This window comes from Bos mutus, chromosome 10 (assembly GCF_027580195.1).
Source record: "Bos mutus isolate GX-2022 chromosome 10, NWIPB_WYAK_1.1, whole genome shotgun sequence".
Lineage (NCBI taxonomy): Eukaryota > Metazoa > Chordata > Mammalia > Artiodactyla > Bovidae > Bos > Bos mutus.
The window spans coordinates 98,342,259-98,363,822 of NC_091626.1; the positions used below are offsets into that span (position 1 = coordinate 98,342,259).

Genomic DNA, 21,564 nt, shown 5'->3' on the forward strand with positions numbered 1-21,564 from the left:
AGTGGTATACTCTAAGTCCACTGAGTCTTACTACACATCCTCTCATATCAACTATTTTATTACTATCATCTTACCTCAAAGGTAAACCATATTTTATTTATTTTTTAGCTCCTCTACATGTTAAGGAGGGCTTAAAAAGCACATCAGACCATAAAACAAACATTCTCCTCCACCACTGTGTTATATGCATTCTTGGTTAGCATATCACTGAGATGTAAGGGTCATCAAACAACAGCCTGTCAACTATTTTTGTGTAGGCTGTGAGCTAAGAATGGTTTTTACAGTTTTAAATCACCAGGTAGAGGGGCAGATCAAAAGGAGACTATTTCGTGACATACAGACATGACACAAAATTCAAATTTCGGTGTCCATAAATAAAGTTTTATTGGAACAAAAAGTTCCTATACAGTTTTGCTCATTCGTTGACTATTATAGATTTTGGCTTCTTTCACACTACAACTGCAGAGTTGAGGAGTTGCAATAGAGAACATATATTACCCACGAAGCCCCCAAATACTTGCTAGCTGGCTTTTTACCAAGGAAATTTGCTGTTTCCTGCTCTATGGGTGTTTCAAGTTCTACCCTGCAATGTCTATGGGCTCCTCTATTTGAATATTTCCAATTAAGAAATTAAAACTAAGGCCTTATTACAAAGTCTGTGGATTCTGCCCCCATTTATCTCCGGCCACCTGTAAGCACTACAAGATACCATGTTTCTTTCATCCTTTTTTGCATGGATTCCATTATCTCCTCAGACTCTAAATAAAGGGAGTGATCTGCTGGATCCAGGAAGGTATGGGTAACCTAAAACCTTCCTGTCTTGTATATTTTCTATTTCTGTCAACAGTATTTAAAGAGACTCACTGTTCTTGAAAGAGCTTGCACTAAACTTGTCTGTAAGTTTTCTATATATAGTTAATTAGAGTAACGGCAATGATGTCATAGAAATACCACCAGGATTTTAAGACTGTGTTCTAGGGAGATATGTATTTTCTTCATTAAGAAAATAATGTGTGCCTTACAGAACACTTATTACATAAAAGTATCATCATTCCACCAATATCTGGAAATGATTATTTCATCTGATAGCATCTGCTAATTCTATCTATGTCTCCAGAAGAACTTGCATTGTGAAAATCTAACCACATGTAAAAAAAAAACTGTTTGCATAATTTACTGAGGACAAAGAAGGGAACTTCATGGCATTATCTGCACATAAACACTATGATACAGCATATAAAAATGTAGGGCTAGCTATGAAATAGAAGCAAATTTTTCCTTTTCCAATTTATAGGCCAAAGTCCGGTGGCCTTCATTCACTTCTGAATCAGAGATTACCATTTAAAAAAAAATCAGATTAGTAGGATTTTAATAATGATTCAGTCAACTGTAAAATGTTAATTCAGCTAATTAAACAGAATGTTTAATATTCTGTTAAAAATAAGCACTTATCTTCCAATAAAAACAACTGTCTTTTAGTACCTTTATACATCACAAGGTCAAAAAGTTCAAAGGTGGTAGACTACTACACATTTTTCCTATTACAAAACCGTGAAAAGAGTTTATACCTTTTTTTGCTATGGGCAATTTTACTAGGCAAGGAAAATAGCTCTGTTCCTCATTTTTATAAGAAAAAGAAAATGAGATACTACCTCTGTTATCCACTTCACTATAGTTCTCTGAAGCTTAGTCAGGAAGACAGAAACTCAGCCTTGATTAATCATCAGAAAAAGTAACAAGATAAAGCCCACAAAGATGCCAGGTAGTAAAAACCTTGTCTTTTCCTAAAATGACAGCAACTCCTAGAGGCACCACGCCTCCTGCCTTTGCCTTGGGAGCTGTTCTGTACTCCTTGTCTCACATGATTCTAATCTACAGAGAGCTTGCATATCAAAGTTTTCATTGAATATTTTGAAAATATTTGGGGGCAGAAATGTATCAATCCTACCATACAATATTCAAAAATATTCTATTGTAAATTGGGGCAATAAAAAGTCTCTAACAGAAGAAAGAGGAGGAAGGATTTCCCCCACTATTTCCCCTAAACTGTCACTCATTCACTTAGTAAGCGTTTATTAAGTTTTTCTTTATACCAGGCCCTGCTATAACCAGCACTAACACTAACAAGGAAGCAGGCCAACCACAATTTAAATCCATGTATTTTATTGAGAAGAAAAAAAACTTAGCCTAGTCTATGGAAGAAGAGTGTGAAAACACAGAAAGAAGAGTGCTTTCCAGTGAAGAAAATTCTCCAGTGAGGGTGGTGCAAGCTGAGAATTTAACCTTATAATACTGGGAAAATCACCTCATATTAGAAGCCAGAAAGTATCTCAAAAATATTCATATGTGAGTAAAATAGTAGTAATACCTCATACTTCTCTGGTTTTCACTGAAAAAAAAAAAAAATCCACAATTCAGCAGCATAGCCACTATTTAAAATAAGACCAAAAAAAAAAAAAAAAAATTAAAGCCTAGATTTTTGGACGACCAATTAATTGTATTAATATTACCTACTTTTTATAAAATTGTTAGAAGAACAACTGAACCATATCCAACTGAAGTAACATAAATGTAAAGAAATTCAACCTAACCAGCAGTTCCAAAGGCTTTCCTCTCTCAACATTTTATTATGAAGACGTCCAAGCAAACAAAAAAACTTAAAGCAGTTACCACTCACACTCTATCATCTAGATATTGCAATTAACATTTTGGTTTTTTTGTCTTGTCACACATCTGTCCGCCTATCCTTACCCAATCATCTTGGTAATTCAAGGCACTCTGGGTAAACCAGATGACTGGGCATGCCATCCATTTTCAGAGGGGTAGATTATTACAGGAATCCAGCCTAATAAAATACTATTGATATTTCTCATCCACTTAAATTGTTAATTCCAGGGTAGAGTTAGCTAAACATTGTAAATTTTGGTACAAGTTTTTAAATGCTTTCATCTGAACTGCTCTTCTTTCCAAGTTCTGAAAATGAATTGCCTGTCCTTTTCAGGAACAATTTTTAAAAGTATGGTTTTCAAATTAGGAAAAACTCTCCATTTTTAAATCACAGTATTTTTATTCTATAGAAGAAATCAACGTTTTGGTCTTACTGAGTTTTCTACTATGAAAGTCATGCTTGTTGGTAAAAGCAGCGTCAATGAAGTAAAAACTCCATCTCAGTACCAGAAACACTGAGAGCAGTGGTTCTCACCTGGAGGTAATTTTGTCCCCCTTCTCCTATCTTCCCGCCCCACCCCAGCCCTTGGGATCACTGGACAATATCTGGGAAAAGCTTTTTTGTCAGGACTTGGAGGCAGGTAGAAGGAGCTGGTATTCTACTGGCATTTAGCAAGCAGAGGCCAGGATGCCACTAACATCCTACAACGCACAAGACAGCCCTCACAACAGAGGGTCATCTGGCTTAGGACTGTCGGCAGCATCAGAGGTGAGAACCCACATCTAGAGAGATGAATAAAGTGGAGGGATGAAGGGGATGGGACATCACAGTTTAGGAGGGAAACCACTTCGGAGGAGGGGCAGAGGTCAACATCTTATAGAAGAAACAATGTCATTCTGTTGCCAGGACTGGGTGAGGGCCTCAGTCTGAGGTCTAGCAGATCCCACAATGAGCAGGTAGCTGGACCTTCAGGCTAACTGGTCTGAAGAACTGAACTCCTCACAAGTTGTACAGGTCACCTTCCCAGCTTAGCCCAGACAGAAAGAATATCCTACAGCCATGGACAAGAAAGATCCAGGCTGGGAAAGAAGGAAATACCTCGCTTACCTCAATGTCCCCAATGCCTAATACAGCACCTGGCACACAACAGGCATTCAGTAAATGTTGCGCAAATGAAATGAACTCATTCAAATCAGCTCTGTTGCCTCTCCTTGTATGGCTTTTGTGTCATGTCACTGCACCTCTCTAATCCTATTTCCATGCACGTTAAAATGTGGATGGACTGTTCTGAGGGTGTGCTACGAGGATGTATCACGTACGTTATCATGTATGGAGTCTAGGATGTATCTGTGGAGTCTAGAGCTATTATACAAAGGCAAAGGATGAAAGACTCAAAGGCTACTTCTAGGGTGATAATTTTTGTATGTTTCCCAATAATATTATTTTAGAGGCTAATAGTAGTAGTAATTTCCTCACTGGTATTCTTATTAAAATAGTCATCTAAATTCAATGGGACTCTCAATTATACCTCAATCTAAAAATTCTGTAGGACTCAAATCTATTTTCACTTTGAATGGAAAATTAATATGTGACCTATGAAACCTAGCATTTTCCCCACACTGGGTTTCACCCAAGAGAGGGAGACACTGCTCTCAGCAGATATTAGACAAGTATCCCAAGAAGAGGTTTGGCACTTGAATTATTAGGAAAACTATTAATACAGAAAGCTACTATTCTGTATGACTCAGGAACTCAAACTGGGGCTCTGTAACTACCTAGAGGGGTGGGCTGGGGAGGGACATAGTAGGGAGGTTCAAGAGGGAGGGGACATAGATACCTATGGCTGATTCATGTTGATGTTTGGCAGAAACCAACACAATATAGTAAAGCGATTATCCTTCAACTAAAAATAAACAAATCTAATTATAAAAAAGGTTACTATTACTTATTGATAGCAATAACATCATTTACTGTGTTCTACTATAGAACCAACAAAGTACTAAGTGCTTTATATTCATTATTTCATTTCTTTTACCCTAAAAGTCTATGGGATAACTATGTCAACCTCATAGTACAGATGAAGGAATGTGGCTTGGAAAGATTGAGCAACTCATCCCACACTGCACAACAAGCATTAGAACCAGGCTAGTGTATCTCCACTCCAGTACTCTTGCCTGGCAAATCCCATGGACGGAGGAGCCTGGTAGGTTGCAGTCCATGGGGTTGCTAGGATTCGGACACCACTGAGCGACTTCACCTTCACTTTTCACTTTCATGCATTGGAGAAGGAAATGGCAACCCACTCCAGTGTTCTTGCCTGGAGAATCCCAGGGACGGGGGAGCCTCGTGGGGTGCCGTCTGTGGGGTCGTGCAGAGTCAGACACGACTGAAGCGACTTAGCAGCAGCAGTGTATCTCCACAGCCCACTCACTGAATGGCCACTAAAACACAGGTGATGTAGAGTCATCTCATTTACTGAAAGTCAATTCAGGTTTATTCAGAACGTAATTATGAATTTCAGCACTTCTCATTTTCATTTACCTGAAAATGCAAACAGACTGACTGAACTAGGGAAAGAGTTTACTCTCTGCTTTTTGCTACTTAGAACATTCAGATACAGCTGAAATTCTACCTATATTTTGATGACTACAGCTTATAAGCTAAAAATGCATCATACATGCTGAATAGCATGAAAATGAATTACAAACTCAATTCAGAAAAGATCCTCTCTCCCTTTTGCTACATCTTAAAATTTAAAACATAAACAACCATTTTCAGTATACTGAAAATATAACAATGTATTCTCAGGAATCTACATCTTGCTTGCCTTTATAGTTCCTGAATGTCCTTTCTTTGAAATCAAAGTAAAAACATTCTCTTAGTAAGTTCTGGGGAAATAATTACTCTGAGAATATCATTCCTGAATTTAGCTTCATGCTAAGTAACGAAAATTTTCAGAAGACCAGTAGCCACCTGTGGTAACCAGATTCCCGCATGACTCCCAATGATGCCAGCCTTCTGGTATTTCACACCCTGGTTGGCCTGTGTAACCAACAGCACAGGCAAATCTCATGTCTGAGATTTGGATACTTAAGGGAGAGCCTGCTCTCTCCCTCTCTCCTGCTCTCTCTCTCTCCTCCTTCTCTGTCAGACCATCTGCTCTATGGGAGGCCAACGACTATTTCTCAAGGATGCTAACAGCCCTGTAAGAGGGGCCCAAGAAAAGGAATTGAGACTCTCAATCCAGCAGACTATTAGGAAATGAGATCTACCAACAGCCCTGTGAGTGAGCATGGAAGTGGATTCCTCAGCCCCAGCTGACCCTTGAGACGACGAGAGCCCTTACCAACCGTGAAACTGCAGAAGAGACTCTGAACCAGAATCACACAGCTAAGCTGCTCCTAGATTCCTGACTTCAGAAACTGCACTTGAAGCTGATGTTTTATAAAGCTACTAAGTTCTAGGGCAACTTTTTCTGTAGCAATAAACACAGCATCTTTATGAATTCTCCTTGCTTTCTAGCCCTAATGAGAAGCTTCTAACTTCGAGAAGTCAAATCTCTGAATTCCCACAACTAAGAGCTTGTTCTCTGACCTGTGCTGTTTAGTCACTCAGTTGTGACCCCATGGACTGTAGCCCTCCAGGTTCCTCTGTCCATGGGGATTCTCCAGGCAAGAACACTGGAGTGGACTGACATGCCCTCCTCCACGGGATCTTCCCAACCCAGGGATCAAACCCAGGTCTCCTGCACTGCAGACAGATTCTTTACCGTCTGACCCACCAGGGAAGCCTCTGACCTGAGAGCTTACTAATTCTATCATATTCCTGACCACAGAAAACTGTAAATTTAGACCTGAATAAGAGTTCTTTATACTTGTCACCATTACAGTAAGGAGGTACAGAATTAGTGCTATCAGTTATACTCAAAAGTTGTATCAGCAACTTTACCACCTCGGTTTCTCACCCATTTAAATTATTAACCAAGTAGCTTAAGTAAGATGTATCTTTTACAACTAACTTTAAAAGAAATAAGCAGGATGGAGTTAATGGCTTACAGTATCATGCTAAAAAATAAGGGGCTTCATTTTAATTTTTATTAAATAATAAAAAATACATTTAAAAAAATTTTAATTGTCTTAGAATTTACAAAAACAGAAAGGTTACTCCTAGACCTATCACCTGAAACACCTTCCCTGGATTTCCCTTCCTTGAAGTGGTGTATTTATAATCATATGTAATCAGAGTTCCGATTATGGAAGCCCTCATGACTGAAGGACGGGTTTTTCAGAGAAGTATCTCCCACCAACTGCAAAATTATTCCCACAGTAAGTTATGAGAATGTGTAATGAAGGAGGTTATTTTTTCAGTTTCTTCAGATGGCACCAAGAAAGAAGGCAGCAACCTCTCCAGTTTCACAGGTCAATTAACATGGCCACTGCAATCAGGTATACTTCGTGGAGATAATGATTTCTGTCAGGATTTTGCTACTGAGCTATGGCAGTGACTTAGAGAAGTCCACCCCCTCCTTTTAAGGCTTAGTTAACAGATTCATCCTCAGCAAGACGAGATGCCTTTTCAGAGTAAGTTTTTAAAGAGCATGTATTTTGAGACTTGGAATACCTGAGAATGTCTTTCTGGTGTCTTCCCACTATCTTAGCTATACATAAAATTCAGGGTAGGGAGGGAAGAGGAGGAGGGGAGCAACCTTTCCCCTCAAAATTCTACAGGCAAGTCTATTAGCCCCTGGCGTACAGTACTCTAGGGATGGACACCAACCTTATTTTCATCCCTTTGAAGATTTTCTTTGCAACTGTTCCACTCCCACCACCAAAGCAAAATGCAAAAATGTTGCTAGGATATGACTAGAGGTCTCTTTTCATTAGCTTTCCCTTTTAATCTATATACGCTTAATTGTTCAACCCAGGAACATGTTCTCTCTTCAGTTAGATTTTTTAAATCATTCTTCTATCCCAATGGTTTGGTTTCTTCCTTGGGAGTAATCACATACCTGCAGACTAGGCCTCCATTCCTGTGCTCCAGATCTATCACCTTCTCTCTCATTTTTATCTCCTCTGTGCATTTTGGGAGGGCTTCCAAAGTTTTCCACATCATCAACTCAATTTTCTGCAGAATGAATTGTCCTTCATTGTAACATTACATTTCAAATCTCCCTACACTCTTTCCTCCCACACTTCTGGGTTGTCAAACAGCTATCTTTCTGTCCTTATGACTTTCTGCTCCTGTTTCAAAGTGATTAGACTTCCTTGCATCCTTATGAAGATTTTCTAAAATGTTCTTCCGGTTTTCACGAGCTGTCATTTTCAAAGATGTGTTCTTCCTCTGAACACTCAGGAGGGTGTGCCCTTCTTTTTATTCTGCAGAACCTGCTCAAAAGCCCCTTGCTGAGAATTAGTTTACCTACATTTTGGTATCTGCCAACAGAAGGGGTAGCTAAATTACTCCTGGTCCCATTCTCTACTCCCTTGGATACAGGTAACACACTCTTTTCACATCTACAACAAGCCAGGAAGATAGAGCCCCTGGCCTAATTCACCCATAGATTTTTATCTCATACAGCTACGCGGGAGATTGAGATGGGATCTTCTTCTGATCCTCACTGCCTGATTCTGACCCCATTCCAGGAGTCTGCAATAAATGAAGGTATATAAATACTACAGTCTCCAGAACGCACTGCTACTACGAGTGCTTTTTCCTTCTCTGTCTACGCCAACAGTAAACTACTCTTGGAGACTCTTATTTCCCAGGACTCAATATGCTATGACTGCCTCCTACTCCCAAACATATATACACACAGAAAACACTACAATTCCCTATCCGAGTACATTCTGGGAGTTACAACCTCCAGACAGAAAATCAAGAATACTGACTGGGAAGTTAATGGTGCAACAACACTCGAGCTAAAACTACAGCTGCCCAACTTCCTGACTGAACTGAACCCTGCCTTTCTGAACCAAGGGCAGACTATAGGGAGAGAATGCAGGACCTCACTACCGACAGTCAGGGCGGGCTCAGCATGGCTGCGGGCTTCCCACTGCACTCTCCAGAGCAGGTCTATCAGCCTTGCAGTTTGACAAAATCTTGGCAATAAGTCAGCTTTAAGTCCTGGTCTCTGGCAATGTGACTTTGCAATGTTTCACATCTTCGTAAATATTTTAGGGGGTGGCTGAGGTTACTTATCAGATGCTTTTTAAGATGTGAAGTTATAATGATGTGAAGGAGACTGTGACAAAACAATTACAGAATCTCAGTGTTACAAGGGACCTTACAGATCATTCAGTTCAGCCTCTCCAACTCTACAATTCAGTAAGAGGTCATCAAGCCCAGGCTTGAAGTGATCTACCTGGTAAAACAACTCAATTTTTATGGAGATTTAATTTTCAGAATGCTGTATTTTATACTGAGGCAACACTTCACACTCTGCACTTTGTATCTATGGATTCTAGTTCCTTCCTCTAGAGTCACAGAATAATCAAAACATTTAAGAGACAGATCTTCAAATACAATAATGTAACATTAAATCCACCTCCCAAGTTGTTTTTTTTCCAGTTATTCCTTAGCATATAGCAGCAGAGCTTTGAATAAATCTATATAAGCACACTGTGCCCGCTATGCAATACCCTCAAATGTGACGGTATAACCGCAACAATGGTAAATACCCTCTTGGTCAGCATCCCTATTTACAGAATGGAAAACAGAACATCCTCAACCTACCACATACAGTTTTTTCCACAGCTCCAGTAAACCCCTGATTAATGACCTCCACTTGCAAAGGAGGCTACTTACCTTAACCATGAAATAATGAATGCTATTGATCCAACAAGCTACTGCTATAGAGTGTTATTGATCACCCATCTTTGGTTAAAATGGTCCTCATTTAGCAATTTCACTGTTGCAAACACCTGGAGCAAAGCATGCTCATAATTAAAAAGAGTTTGGGAGAGTTAAAGTGAGAGGTGATGGACAGAGATCTCAGCTTTCCACCACTTATTCTTGCTTCTGAGCTATTATTTGTGTCAGAAGGGATATTGATTTTCTATAAAAATAAGAAAACAAGAGGCACCAAGGGGCCGCAGAAGGTCAGCTTGGGCTAGAGAAGGAGGGGGGAGGTTTAGCACTCTATCTCTGTCATTTGGCTTCCAAGAGAAGAGAATATTTTCTTTCCTGTGAGATTGGCTTCTAATACATCACCTTAGGAAGGCTCCTGACTGCAACTTCAGGCCACCACCAAACCAATTCACTTACGAAAGAAAAGAAGCTAAATTATATTCAAGGGGAACAAATGAATGATGTTAGTGAAGAATAAAGCAAAATTGGACTATGACTCACCTAATTAATAGTCACTGTACAGACAATTTGAATAAAGATCAGTAGAAAGTAATTTTACAAAAGAGTTGATCTATTCTAGAATGGAACACACATGGATAGAAAAATATTAAAATAATAATTGAGCTTTTTACATCATAACCACTTTCAGTCCCTCAGAACTCTTGAGGGATTGGTTGGTACAGAATTGAAGGAAGAACAGAAACAGAAAAGCAAAAAGAATTATAGGTTAAATTTAAAACTACTCTATGTTTGTAAGCAGAATAAATTTTAAGGAAAGTAGAAATAAAGTTCTCTGATTGAGACATAGATTTTCAAACTGAAAACACCTAATATATGCTTTTTAAAAGAACTATTTACTAAGCAAAGTACAGCTTAATGATCAACTTCATCCTAATAATTTTACAAACTGGATCATATATTCTGCCAACCCTCAAAAACACTAATATCAAGTTCTACACTTTGATCTGTATGCAAAGTGGCACATCCAAGCAGATTTATGAAAGAGTAATAACCAAGAGAATTCTTAAAAGGATTTCTTTTAACGCAGAAAAAAGGTTGAAAAATTTTGACAGAATCAACTCATCAAGACAGTATAACATCTAAATCATGAACTACTGCCTCCTTAAAACATATGCTAATGTTAGTCCTGTTTATAGGGTATATTTAATAATCTAAGCTAGAGATTTTGGTTCCAATTTACTATTGACAGGCAAAACATAACGTGCAGTCAAGGAATAACTAAGAATCACCATGAGACTTTCCTGGTGGTTCAGTAGTTAAGACTCTGCACTTTCACTGCAGGGGACACAGGATCCTGTTCAAGGAACTAAGATCCCACATGTCACACGGCATTGCCCGCCCCCCCCCAAAAAAGAATCACCCTCCTTCCTCATAGAGTATATTTAGGGGGAAAAAATACAAAGCACACGTGCTTGTAACTAAGATGAATCAGCATCAGTCAAGGTGAGTTGAAGACTCCTAAATACACTCTGAAGAATTTTTCTCATTCTATGTCTGCTACTTCTCCACCCAATATTCCCTTAGCTACAAGGATTTTGGTGTCCACCAAAAAACTCTTGTTCTTTGAAAGAACTCTGAAGTTATGGGCCAGGAAGACAGCCCCAATGTGGGAACAGGTCTCCTCAATTTGAAAAGAGAAGAATTTCCTAAGAACCGCTGCCTACTTCAATTTACCCAAGCTTTCATATAACTAGATATGTATTATCACAATCTGACTATAATGTATGACAGATGTATCTGGGGTAAGAAGGACCTGGAAAGATTCAAGTGCCTCACTGCTAAGTTACAGGCTCTGTATCTGCAACCATACTTGGGCTGTGATCTTAGAGAAGACAGAGTTAACAGTCACACACACATACAATTAAGTCACAGTTTAACAAGAAATTCTGGGGAAGAAATACATATACCCAAAAATATCATTCCAAAAAGCAGTTTTTTTTTTTTAAATTGTCATTCTTAATAGGAAGATGATTATTATTTGGTATGTAAGCTTGATATTGAAACAAACTTGAACACCTCAATTGAGGGTTTCACCATTATGAAAGGATACAAGTTAAGCATTTCTTGTCTGATTAAATATAGCATGATGAGAGGAAAAACAAAAGGGTTTATAATCCAAAATCATACATTTAAATTGGGTTAAAAGGCCCTAGAATATACAGCAGAGGAAAATCAGGAAAGCCAAATTATAAGCCTGCCAAGTCTGACTCTCTGCAACCCCAAGGACTATAGCCTACCAGGTTCCTCTGTCCATGGGATTTTCTAGCAAGAGTACTGGAGCAGGTTGCCATTCCCTTCTTCAGGGGATCCTCCCGACCCAGGGATCAAACCCGTGTCTCCTGCATCTCCTGCAGTGGCAGGGGTGTTCTTTACCACTGAGCCACCTGGGAAGTCCCACCTAGTTGCACAGCCTGGCAAACATAAAGTTAGTAAGAAAAAATTTTAAAGCTAGATTAAAAACCACCCATGAAAGGTACAGGCATACAGACCTGAACAGCTTTTCCTATTCCTGACAAAGTCTCACCTTGAAGTTCCTAAGATTTACGCTTTTGTTTTTCAGACAAATCTCAGAAGAAGCAAAACCCTAAGAAAGATCATCTGTTCTATTAGTTGTAAAAGTTAAGCTGAGACAGAAAAGTGCCATGGGAAAAGCAAGCTCAAAGAGCAATCAAACGCAGTGGTTACCTATGAGCTATGGAATTAGGTTTGATTCCCAGTTTTGCTACTAGATGACCTTGGGCAAATTATCTCCACACCCATAAGCTCTATTTCCTCGTCTATAAAATACAAACAGTGGCCCCTACCAGAGAGGGGAGTTGTGAACATTCAAAAAGAATATACGTTCTGCACAATAGTACAGGGCCTGGCACACAGTTAGTGCTTAATAAATGCTAACACTGTTAAGGGATTCCCTCATAGCTCAGTTGGTAAAGAATCTGCCTGCAATGCAGGAGACCCGGGTTCGATTCCTGGGTCGGGAAGATCCTCTGGAGAAGGAAATGGCAACCCACTCCAGTATTCTCGCCTGGAGAATCCCATGGACAGAGCAGCCTGGCGGACTACAGTCCATGGGATCACAAGAGTAGGACACAACTTAGCAACTAAACCACAATAGTAACAATAATACAGTGGTCCTCAGTTGGGAGTACTCAACCCTACGAGGGAGCACCCATGAAGGCATTTGTTTTGATACTATGAAGGGTGGTGGGAACTGTGTAGGATGCCAAACATGGGACACCCCTCTTCACAAAGAGCTGCCTCACCCAAAACACCAACAGCATCAGCATGGAGAAACAGACACCACACATTAATATTCATAACAATATTAAAGCATCAAGCTGGGGAGTATTGATGTTTCTAGGACTATCTATTTGAGATGTAAAAAATTTTAAAGTCACCCAAAACTACACTGACATTTTAAGCATGCACCCATCAGAAACAAATTTTGCTGGCTCAATGACATCTGGTGTAAGACTAATGGGATTCAGTACTGTTATTTTCAAAGTCTACCATGTATTCTGACAACTTGAATGTCAGCCAATAAAATAAACTCAATACAGTTAAACTGAAAGAAGTAGAAAACACAAATAGAGCCCAGAAATATTACTATCTCAAGCCAGGATTCTTAATGGGTAAAGGCAGCTTACCAAGAACATTTACAAATTCCATATGCCTGGCACCAGCATTTTCTCTCCCACGCACGCATGCACACACACGCACACACACACACACACACACACACACACACACACACACACACAAATCTCTGCTGAGGCCCTGGTTCTAAAGAATAGTTATGTATGTATGAACTGTGTGGCATAAAGAGCAGCAAAATGTTTTTAAAATAAAACTCTCGGTTATGCATTTGAGGTACACATTTTAAATGACTTTCAGAAAACAAATGTGTTGCTATAAATATAGCCTTCTTGATATAGGGTGACAGGATCATTAAGCCAGAGATAAACACAACCTGACTAGTTAAAAGAAAGCTACAAAGTCAGTGTATCAGAGGCTGGTTTGAAAGAAAGTTGAAATCATCAAGACTGTGGATTTGTGCTTAATTTGTAAAATTAACCAGGAAAATCTTTTGACTTAGTAAGATCAAAATAGAATAGAATGGGAGTAGAATGGAAATAGAATGGGACATCTCACCATTCTGACATGTTCTCATCAGAGCCCTGTTTTTGTTCATCTGCTTCACACTCCATCCTTTCTTTCCTTCCCGTTTTGCTTAGGAAAGTCCTGTTTTCTGCTGATTCACACAACCCGTGACCTGATGAGGTCCAGGGAGTATTCTCCTTCCAGCGGGACAGACGCTGCTTCTTGGCCGACTTGAACCTGCAGCCTCTCTCGTAGCTCCAATCTGACACCTTGAGCTTCTGCTGAAGGCTGGCGGCCACCTCTGACGTCACTCGCTTCACCTTACGCCGGCGCCTGAGCGGTCGACAGGGTGCATTTTCAGTAAAGGAGTCAGATTCATGCCAAGAATGCTGCTTACTCTTAACAATGGCGTTGAGAGCTGGGTGCCGTTTGACTACCATTGTGTCATCAGAGTCACTGAAATTGGTGACCGGGGCCATTTCTCGACAGTCCTTGAGAGCCTCATCCAGACTGGACTCAGAGGCCTCACTGTAGCAGCAGGTATGCTCTGCCAGGTGAGTGAAGTCTGAACGGCGCTTCCGGCCTCTCCGTTTGCGAAGCTGCCGCCTCTGCTGCCGCGGGCTCAGGGCCATCTCCTCCCAGAGCTCACCAAGCTTATTCTGCTCAGATGTCTGCTCCAAGGCTGAGGCTAAGTCATGAACCAGCTCATCCATGAGGCCACATCTACCTAAAGGAGGTTCAGAAGAAAAGAAAACAAGAGAAAGACTCAATAGGATCTGTTGCTTTAGGATAATTTTTTAAATAGATCGCGGCACTGCAGAGTCCACTCCATCTACAGAAAATTCACCTGCGTTCACCTGGCTACACTTAAGATTCTATTCCTATCATCCATGCACTGTTAAGTCACTAAAAATAGGTGTCTGGCCCTTGTCAAATGCCTATAGCCGTCATGTTCTTGAGCACAAAAACTCAAAATACTCACCAGATGACAAATGGGTTATTAGTAAAAATAAGCAAACTCAGGGGAGTTATCGCTCCCTTTTCCCAATTAAACTTGCTCAACAAAATTACCTGATGATGAGATCTAAAAGGTTTAGAGAATGTCTCTTTAGACAGGAGCAGAAAAACACTCCACTTCAAAATCACAGATGAAAAAGACTGTTCTACAGTCTTGGGTCACTAAGAAGAAGTGTTCTGGCAGGAACAGAAAAACAACCTAGTGACGCCCTTACAGAGGGCTGCCTGCAGCTCTGGTGATCCGGGAATTTGTAGTGATGCAGGTTTGTGCTGTGCCGGGGAAAAAAAAGGACAGTTTGCACCCACTCTGGTTCCAGCTACCACCCAGAGGCTATGAAGCAAAGAGCTTTAAAGAGTATGTCATAAACTTGTGAATAATTAGCAACTTTTAAGTTCTTCTTCACTCTCCTTCAGAAAATAAAGTGAGCATCCAAATTCTGTGCTTCGGTGCCAGACAATCACACAGAAACAGGATATAACTGAGGCTGAAATGACAATATGTGGAGTCTCTAAGATTTCTAGGTAACAGCTTTCCAAAATTTCCTATTTTTCAACTCATTATTGTCAAACCATCATACTTCAGGGATCACTTCAGAGGCAAACCTTCCAGAGGCAGAGAGCAGGAGGAACAATTTTCAAAATGCCTTTTTTAAAAGGGAAATGTGTAATATACTTCGTACACCTAATTAAATACATGTTAAAGTAGCACTTTTTCCCTAGCTCTTAAGTTCAACCTATTTCAAGACCATAATTAGAGCTTAAAACTCTATGGTGCCACTCTCAGACCATATTTCCGTTCACCCAGTTTATATTTTGCAAAGGACTTTCTAAAAACCTATTTTCATGCGATCTCCATGCCAACCAACTCAAAGTCAGGAGGAGCAATAGTTGACACCTTGTTCCAAAACTACCAACCAAACAAAACTTCTCAAAGTGTCAAAAGCCACACTCACTTAAGCAATAAGCTATTTAAAATGCCATGACTGGGGTTTGGGGAGACAACTGTCCCTAGAAACCAAATAGGTGAATCTAAATCTACTTCCCTCATCTCTATGCTTAACTACTGCTTTAAAAACTCGGGCAAAACTGTACAAACTTTAACACGGAACAACTAGAAGCTGAATGCCTTGCCTGTGCAGTTGAATGCAAGCCTTTCAAAGACTGCAAAAATTGGGACAGCAGGTGACAGAAGAACCCTGGAACTCCTACCCTCCCTGGATGCACCGTCCGAGAGGATCCGGGGCCAGGCAAGCAAAGGCTGTCCGAGTTGCGCAAAGGATGGGACCAGAAACCAGTAGAAGTAAAAAGAAAGATGCAGGCAGGCGCAGGGTCGTGTAGGTGCAGACAGGGTTGGGAGGGGAGACGTTGCGGGAAGACAGGAGGGAACTTCCCAGCTGGGGCGACCCAGGAGCAGGGAGTCAGCTCTTCCAGGGCAGAATCTGCCAAGATGCAAGCCTTGGTGATCTAAACTCCCTCCGTGCCAGGGGTCGCAATGTGACCACATCTGTTGGGGAAAAAAAGTGTGTTTCGAAGGGCTCTCCCCACCACGACCCGGGGCCCATCCCCGAGGACGAGGGCGACCACAGCTTGGGATACCAAGCCCTTACGCTGTCGCCACTCCCTAAAGAATCAGAAAGTAGAGAAGACAAAAAGTGACTGTCACCTGGCAGATGGCCCGAAACCCTCATCCCCCACGGATTCGGGGGGAGATGGGTCCTGAAAAACAAGGCCCGCCACCCTCACCCGCTCCCGCCAGCCTTTGCCGGCCCCCTGACGCCCCCCGGTCGGTCCGCCGCGGCCCAGAGCCCGGATCCCCACTGGCGCCGACCCCCCCGGACCCCGACCCTCTCATTTCCAGTCCCCCTCACCCGCTGCCGCAGCCACCTCCGAAGGCCGCCGCTTGCGGGGCCGAGTCTCCCGGCCGGAGCTTTCCTCTCTGACCTCATTTCCGGTCTGGGCCGGAGGGGTGGGGCGGCGGCGAGATGGGAGGAACTTGGCGGCGCGGGAGGCCCCGCCCCAGCACGGCGCTTCCTGCCAGCAGCCCCTCCCACTTCCGTCCCGTGGGACGCTGGGGGCCACGAGAACCCAGAAGGAAGGCAAGGGGGCCAGGAGCGGTGGTGTTTTGGGGCAGACGAAGGACCGGGGCTGACAGGACCGTGGCGCTGAGGTGCCCATCTTGGGGAAGAGCCTACCCCGTGCAGGCCTCGTCTGCCTTGGAGACGTCAGGAAATTGGGCCCTAGAGAGGGGCGTGGGCCTTGTCCTTGCTTGCTGACCGGCTTTATACAAGCGCGTGGAAGTTAGGGAAATGAATCTTCATTTCCTAACTATGAGAGTTGTATAGCCTTTGGCAGGATAGCGTCGTAGTGAGAGTAACAAGTAGTACTGGATTATAACTTGAAGTATAGAATTGATGCTTTTGAACTGTGGTGTTGGAGAAGACTCTTGAGGGTCACTTGGACTGCAAGGAGATCCATCCAGTCCATCCTAAAGGAAATCAGTTTAGAATATTCATTGGAAGAACTGATGCTGAAGCTGAAACTCCAATACTTCGGCCACCTGATGCAAAGAACTGACTCATTGGAAAATTTCCCTGATGCTGGGAAAGATTGAAGGCGAGAGGAGAAGGGGAAGACAGAGGATGAGATGGTTGGATGGCATCACCAACTCAATGGACATGAGTTTGAGTAAACTCTGGGAGTTGGTGATGGACAGGGAGGCTTGGCATGCTGTGGTCCATGGGGTCGCAGAGTCAGATGCAACTGAGCGACTGAACTGAAAGGTAGCAGCCATAGTCAAACTGGGGTAAATCAATCACTTATACAAATAAATGTATAAATGGGGAAGGAGTAATGTCTTTGGTGCAGAATTCTAAACAATTTTTATAGATACTCCACCATGAGGCCTCACTCCTCATTCTAAATGTGGCCTGTGCCGTGACTTCCTTCTGAAGAGTACCATGTGAAAAGTGGCGGGAGGAGAGTAACTTCTATAGTGGAGAAACTAAACAAGCACTGCCTCAGTCAGGTGATCAAGGTTAATATTAACAGTGATTAATCATGTTGATAGTATGTGCACTAGCGAGGATATGACAAAAATGGCCTTTCCTTCTAAAACTCATAATCCCAGTCTCAATAAAAGGGAAGAAGTGGGCAGCCCCCACATGAGGGACATTCTACAAAATGTCTGACCAATATTCCTCAAAACTCTCAAGATTTTCAAAGACAAAGTCTGAGAAACTGCCACAGCCAAGAGGAGCTTATGGACACATACCAAGTAAATGTAATATTGTATCCTGATGTGACACTGGATTAGAAAAAGGATATTTGGTAAAAACTAAAGAAATGTGGATAAATTATGGGTTTTAGTTAATAATAATGTCCCAACATTGGTTCGGAGAAGGCAATGGCACCCCACTCCAGTACTCTTGCCTGGAAAATCCCGTGGACGGAGGACCCTGGTAGGCTGCGGTCCATGGGGTTGCTAAGAGTCGGACACGACTGAGTGATTTCGCTCTAACTTTTCACTTTCATGCATTGGAGAAGGAAATGGCAACCCGCTCCAGTGTTCTTGCCTGGAGAATCCCAGGGACGGTGGATCCTGATGGGCTGCTGCCTATGGGGTCGCACAGAGTCGGACACGACTGAAGCGACTTAGCAGCAGCAGCAACATTAGTTCATTAATTGTGACAAATGTTTACTAATGTGAGATGTTAATAATGGAGGACCTGAGGGTGGGGTTGTGGGAACAGTAGTACCTCTGAATTTTCCTGGAAACCTAAAGCTATTGTGAAATTAAGTTTATCTTTAAATAACTTTGACCCTGAAAATTCTGCCTCTATGAATTTTGTCTAAAGAAAAAATTAGAAATGGACAATGTAAAGTACAGGTAATTAATCCTTGTAGTGCCAACTTAAAAAAAAAAGCCTAACGTAAGATTTGTGAGTTAAGTTTTATTGGGGCAAAATGAGGGCTATAGCCCAGGAGATAGCATCTCAGATAGCTCTGAGAAACTGCTCCAAAGAGGTAGAGGGGAAGGTGTATATGTGGTTTTGGTAAAGGGGGAGCACATGCAATCAAGCACGTTCTCTTTTGTTTGGCAGAATGTTTCTCCTAGTCACCAGAAGCAGTCATCACCATGAAGGACTTTAGGACTTCTCTGGATATAAGGAGATACAAGAACTGGGCTCATAAAGTCGACTGTGAAATTATTTAACCATCTGAAGACTTGTTCTGCCAGTTTTTCCCAAAGCACAGAGTGCCTCTTTTCTGCCCTCCACCCTGAATTCCTTTCAGGGATTGTTGAAAGTCAACATGATTTAATCCTTGTAGAGGTAGATGGCAAGTGGCAATTTGTAGTTGACAGGAGCATTGTGGGAGGTAGGCATGAGACTACTAGAAAAAAGCCAGAAATCCTACAACAGGGGTTACTTATCTAAACTACTGTATGTCTATGGGATGGAATACCTTGCAGCCTTTTGACAGTGATTATAGAAGAATATTTAATTTCACAAAAAGTCATCAATTTCTGATTGTGTACATTTCTGTACAATGGTTGTACTTTAAAACATTCCTTTAAAGAAGAAAGTGGGCGGGCCGGGGCGGGGGGGGGGGGGCGGTTACGGGGAAAGTTTCTTTAAAACTGTAGAGTATGAGACTATTCATGCATAAAGGAAATTAAATCTATACTTGCATAGGAATATGACCAGAATAATACATTGCTTATCATCCAAAATAGTTCCATTATAAGTTATTGTATCTCCTACATGTTGTTTTTATGGGTTTTCAGAATTTTCTATAGGTGAAACATTGTATAAAGAATGAAGGGAGTAGACAAAGATGACTTTGAGCCAGAGTGACTAACAGAGTGAAGTGAAAATCAGTTGTGTCCAACTCTTTGCAACCCCATGGACTGTAGCCCCATGGACTGTAGCCTGCCAGGCTCCTCTGTCTATGGAATTCTCCGGGCAAGAATACTCGAGTGGGTAGCCATTCCCTTCTCCAGAGGATCTTCCCAACCCAGGGATTGAACCCAAGTCTCCCACATTGCAGGCGGATTCCTTACCAGCTGAGCCACCAGGGAAGCCCAAGAATACTGGGCTAACAGAGGGGTTGGTGCCTTTTGCACAACTAGAGAAGTCAAGGAGAGAAAAAAGTTTGGTAGAAAGATGATTAATTCCACTTTGGACATGCTGAATTTGTGACTCCCACAGGACAAAAAGATGGAAATGTTCAAGAGGTGTCTGCAGCCATCAGCCTCTTTTCTGCTTAAGTGAAGTTCTCTCCCATAAATCATATCAGCTCCCATAGTGTCACTTCCCTCCATCAGCAATGAATGCTCCTACATTTCTTGAAATCCAGCTTTTGGTTTCAGATTTATGCTAGATAATTTCCACTTATTTTCTCAACCAGCACCTCCAGGTTAAGATGTCAAAACAAATCTTAGTTTCTTCCGTAATCCCTATCATATTTGTCCTTCCCCCACTGTTCCCAGTTTGGGAAATGTCACCACCATCATGCAGTTACCCAGGTAAATTAGCCATTAGCCCTTTTTTTTCCCCCTTAATACTTCTTCATCTAAATAAATGCCAAGCTTCAAGGATTCTACTTTGATAGTATTCTTGCATCTCCCCTCCCCCTTTTGCTTTCTGTCTGCCATTGGGCATATCTGGGTAGGCAGCCTCTCTTGTGGATGGCATAGCAGCCTCCTTACTGGTCTTGCCACTTCCATTCTCTCCCCCAAAAGTCATTCTCTACACCGGCACCAGAGTGAGATTCCTGAAACACCATTTCACTTCATCTTCCACTATCTCCTGTGTCATGCTGGGCACACCAGACCGCTTGCTTTTTCTTGAACACCCCTGGGGTTTGAGGGGATTTAAAGGCTCAGTGTCAGTGTCACCTCCATGACGTCTTCACCGTGCTTGCCTACTCTTTGGGATCTCTCAGAACTTGCTGGCATCTTTTTTTTTTTTTCTTTACTGGTATCTTTATTACAATATTTCTTCACTCAGCCTTGAATCTGAGACAATTCTGTGCAAGTTTGCCTCCCCAGCTAAATTACTCTTACAACAAATACTCACTGAGTACCTATCACACATGTGGCCCTACGCTAAGCTCTGGAGATATAGCTGGGTGAGCAAAAATGAAGCCTACTGCACTGCCCCAGAGAGTCTCCTAGCCATTGTAGTCCCACCAATTCCAGGCACAGTCCTTTGTACTTGGTAGGTGCTCCCTAACTACTGTCAGTTGACAAAAGTAAATATTTGTTTACTATGCCGGAACAGGAAATTAGAATTGCTTGTCTCAATCTTAAGAGAAAATTTAAATGAAAACTAGTGACGGTGGGAGCCATGGGTAGGGCCACTCAAGGAAAGAGGATACAAGAGAAGAAACCCATGGAGGGCAAAGCAGTCAAAGGACAGAGAGCAGTGGAAAACAATCAGTGTGTAGAAGCCAGAGAAGGATGACATTTACAAAAAGAGACCAAGAGGACAATTAGAAACAGGTGTCAGGAAAGGCCATCACACTTGCTAAGTGAAGCAAGCACTGATTATAGGGTTTATGGAGACTTGGAGCAGGTAAAGTGGAGGCAGGAGAGAAACCAAGAGTGAAGCTCCGTACATGATAAGCTGTGTCCTGCCCTGACGGCTTAACTTCCTCATCTGTCTGTCACAAGAGACAACAACAAAACATACTCATCTCTTGGGTGGAGGTTAAATAATGCAAAATGTTTCATTTAGAGCCCAACACAAATTAACCACTCTAAAAATGTTAGTAATTATGGAGTAGCTGCTGCTGCTGCTGCTAAGTCGCTTCAGTCGTGTCTGACTCTGTGTGACCCCATAGAAGGCAGCCCACCAGGCTCCCCCGTTCCTGGGATTCTCCAGGCAAGAACACTGGAGTGGGTTGCC

General features: G+C 41.9%; 1 protein-coding gene across 7 annotated transcripts in view; it reads right to left on the reverse strand.

Annotated features, from left to right (window-relative positions):
- The window catches only part of GPATCH2L (G-patch domain containing 2 like), a 61,332-nt gene extending 44,727 nt beyond the window's left edge, over positions 1 to 16,605 (reverse strand). For 5 of the 7 annotated variants that reach the window (XR_011465760.1, XR_011465761.1, XR_011465762.1 and 2 more), the window contains exons 1-3: positions 16,522 to 16,588; positions 15,785 to 16,157; positions 13,688 to 14,363 (exon numbers count right to left, since the gene is read on the reverse strand). Coding sequence is in view for 4 of the 7 variants with exons in the window: in XM_070378461.1 (XP_070234562.1) it covers positions 13,688 to 14,363; positions 15,785 to 16,157 (1,049 nt within the window). In the remaining 3 variants the exon portion in view is untranslated. Of the gene's footprint in view, positions 1 to 13,687; positions 14,364 to 15,784; positions 16,158 to 16,521 lie in introns of all 7 variants that reach the window. The other 2 variants (XM_070378463.1, XM_070378464.1) reach the window with 2 other exon arrangements.
- Positions 16,606 to 21,564: the final 4,959 nt, after the last annotated feature.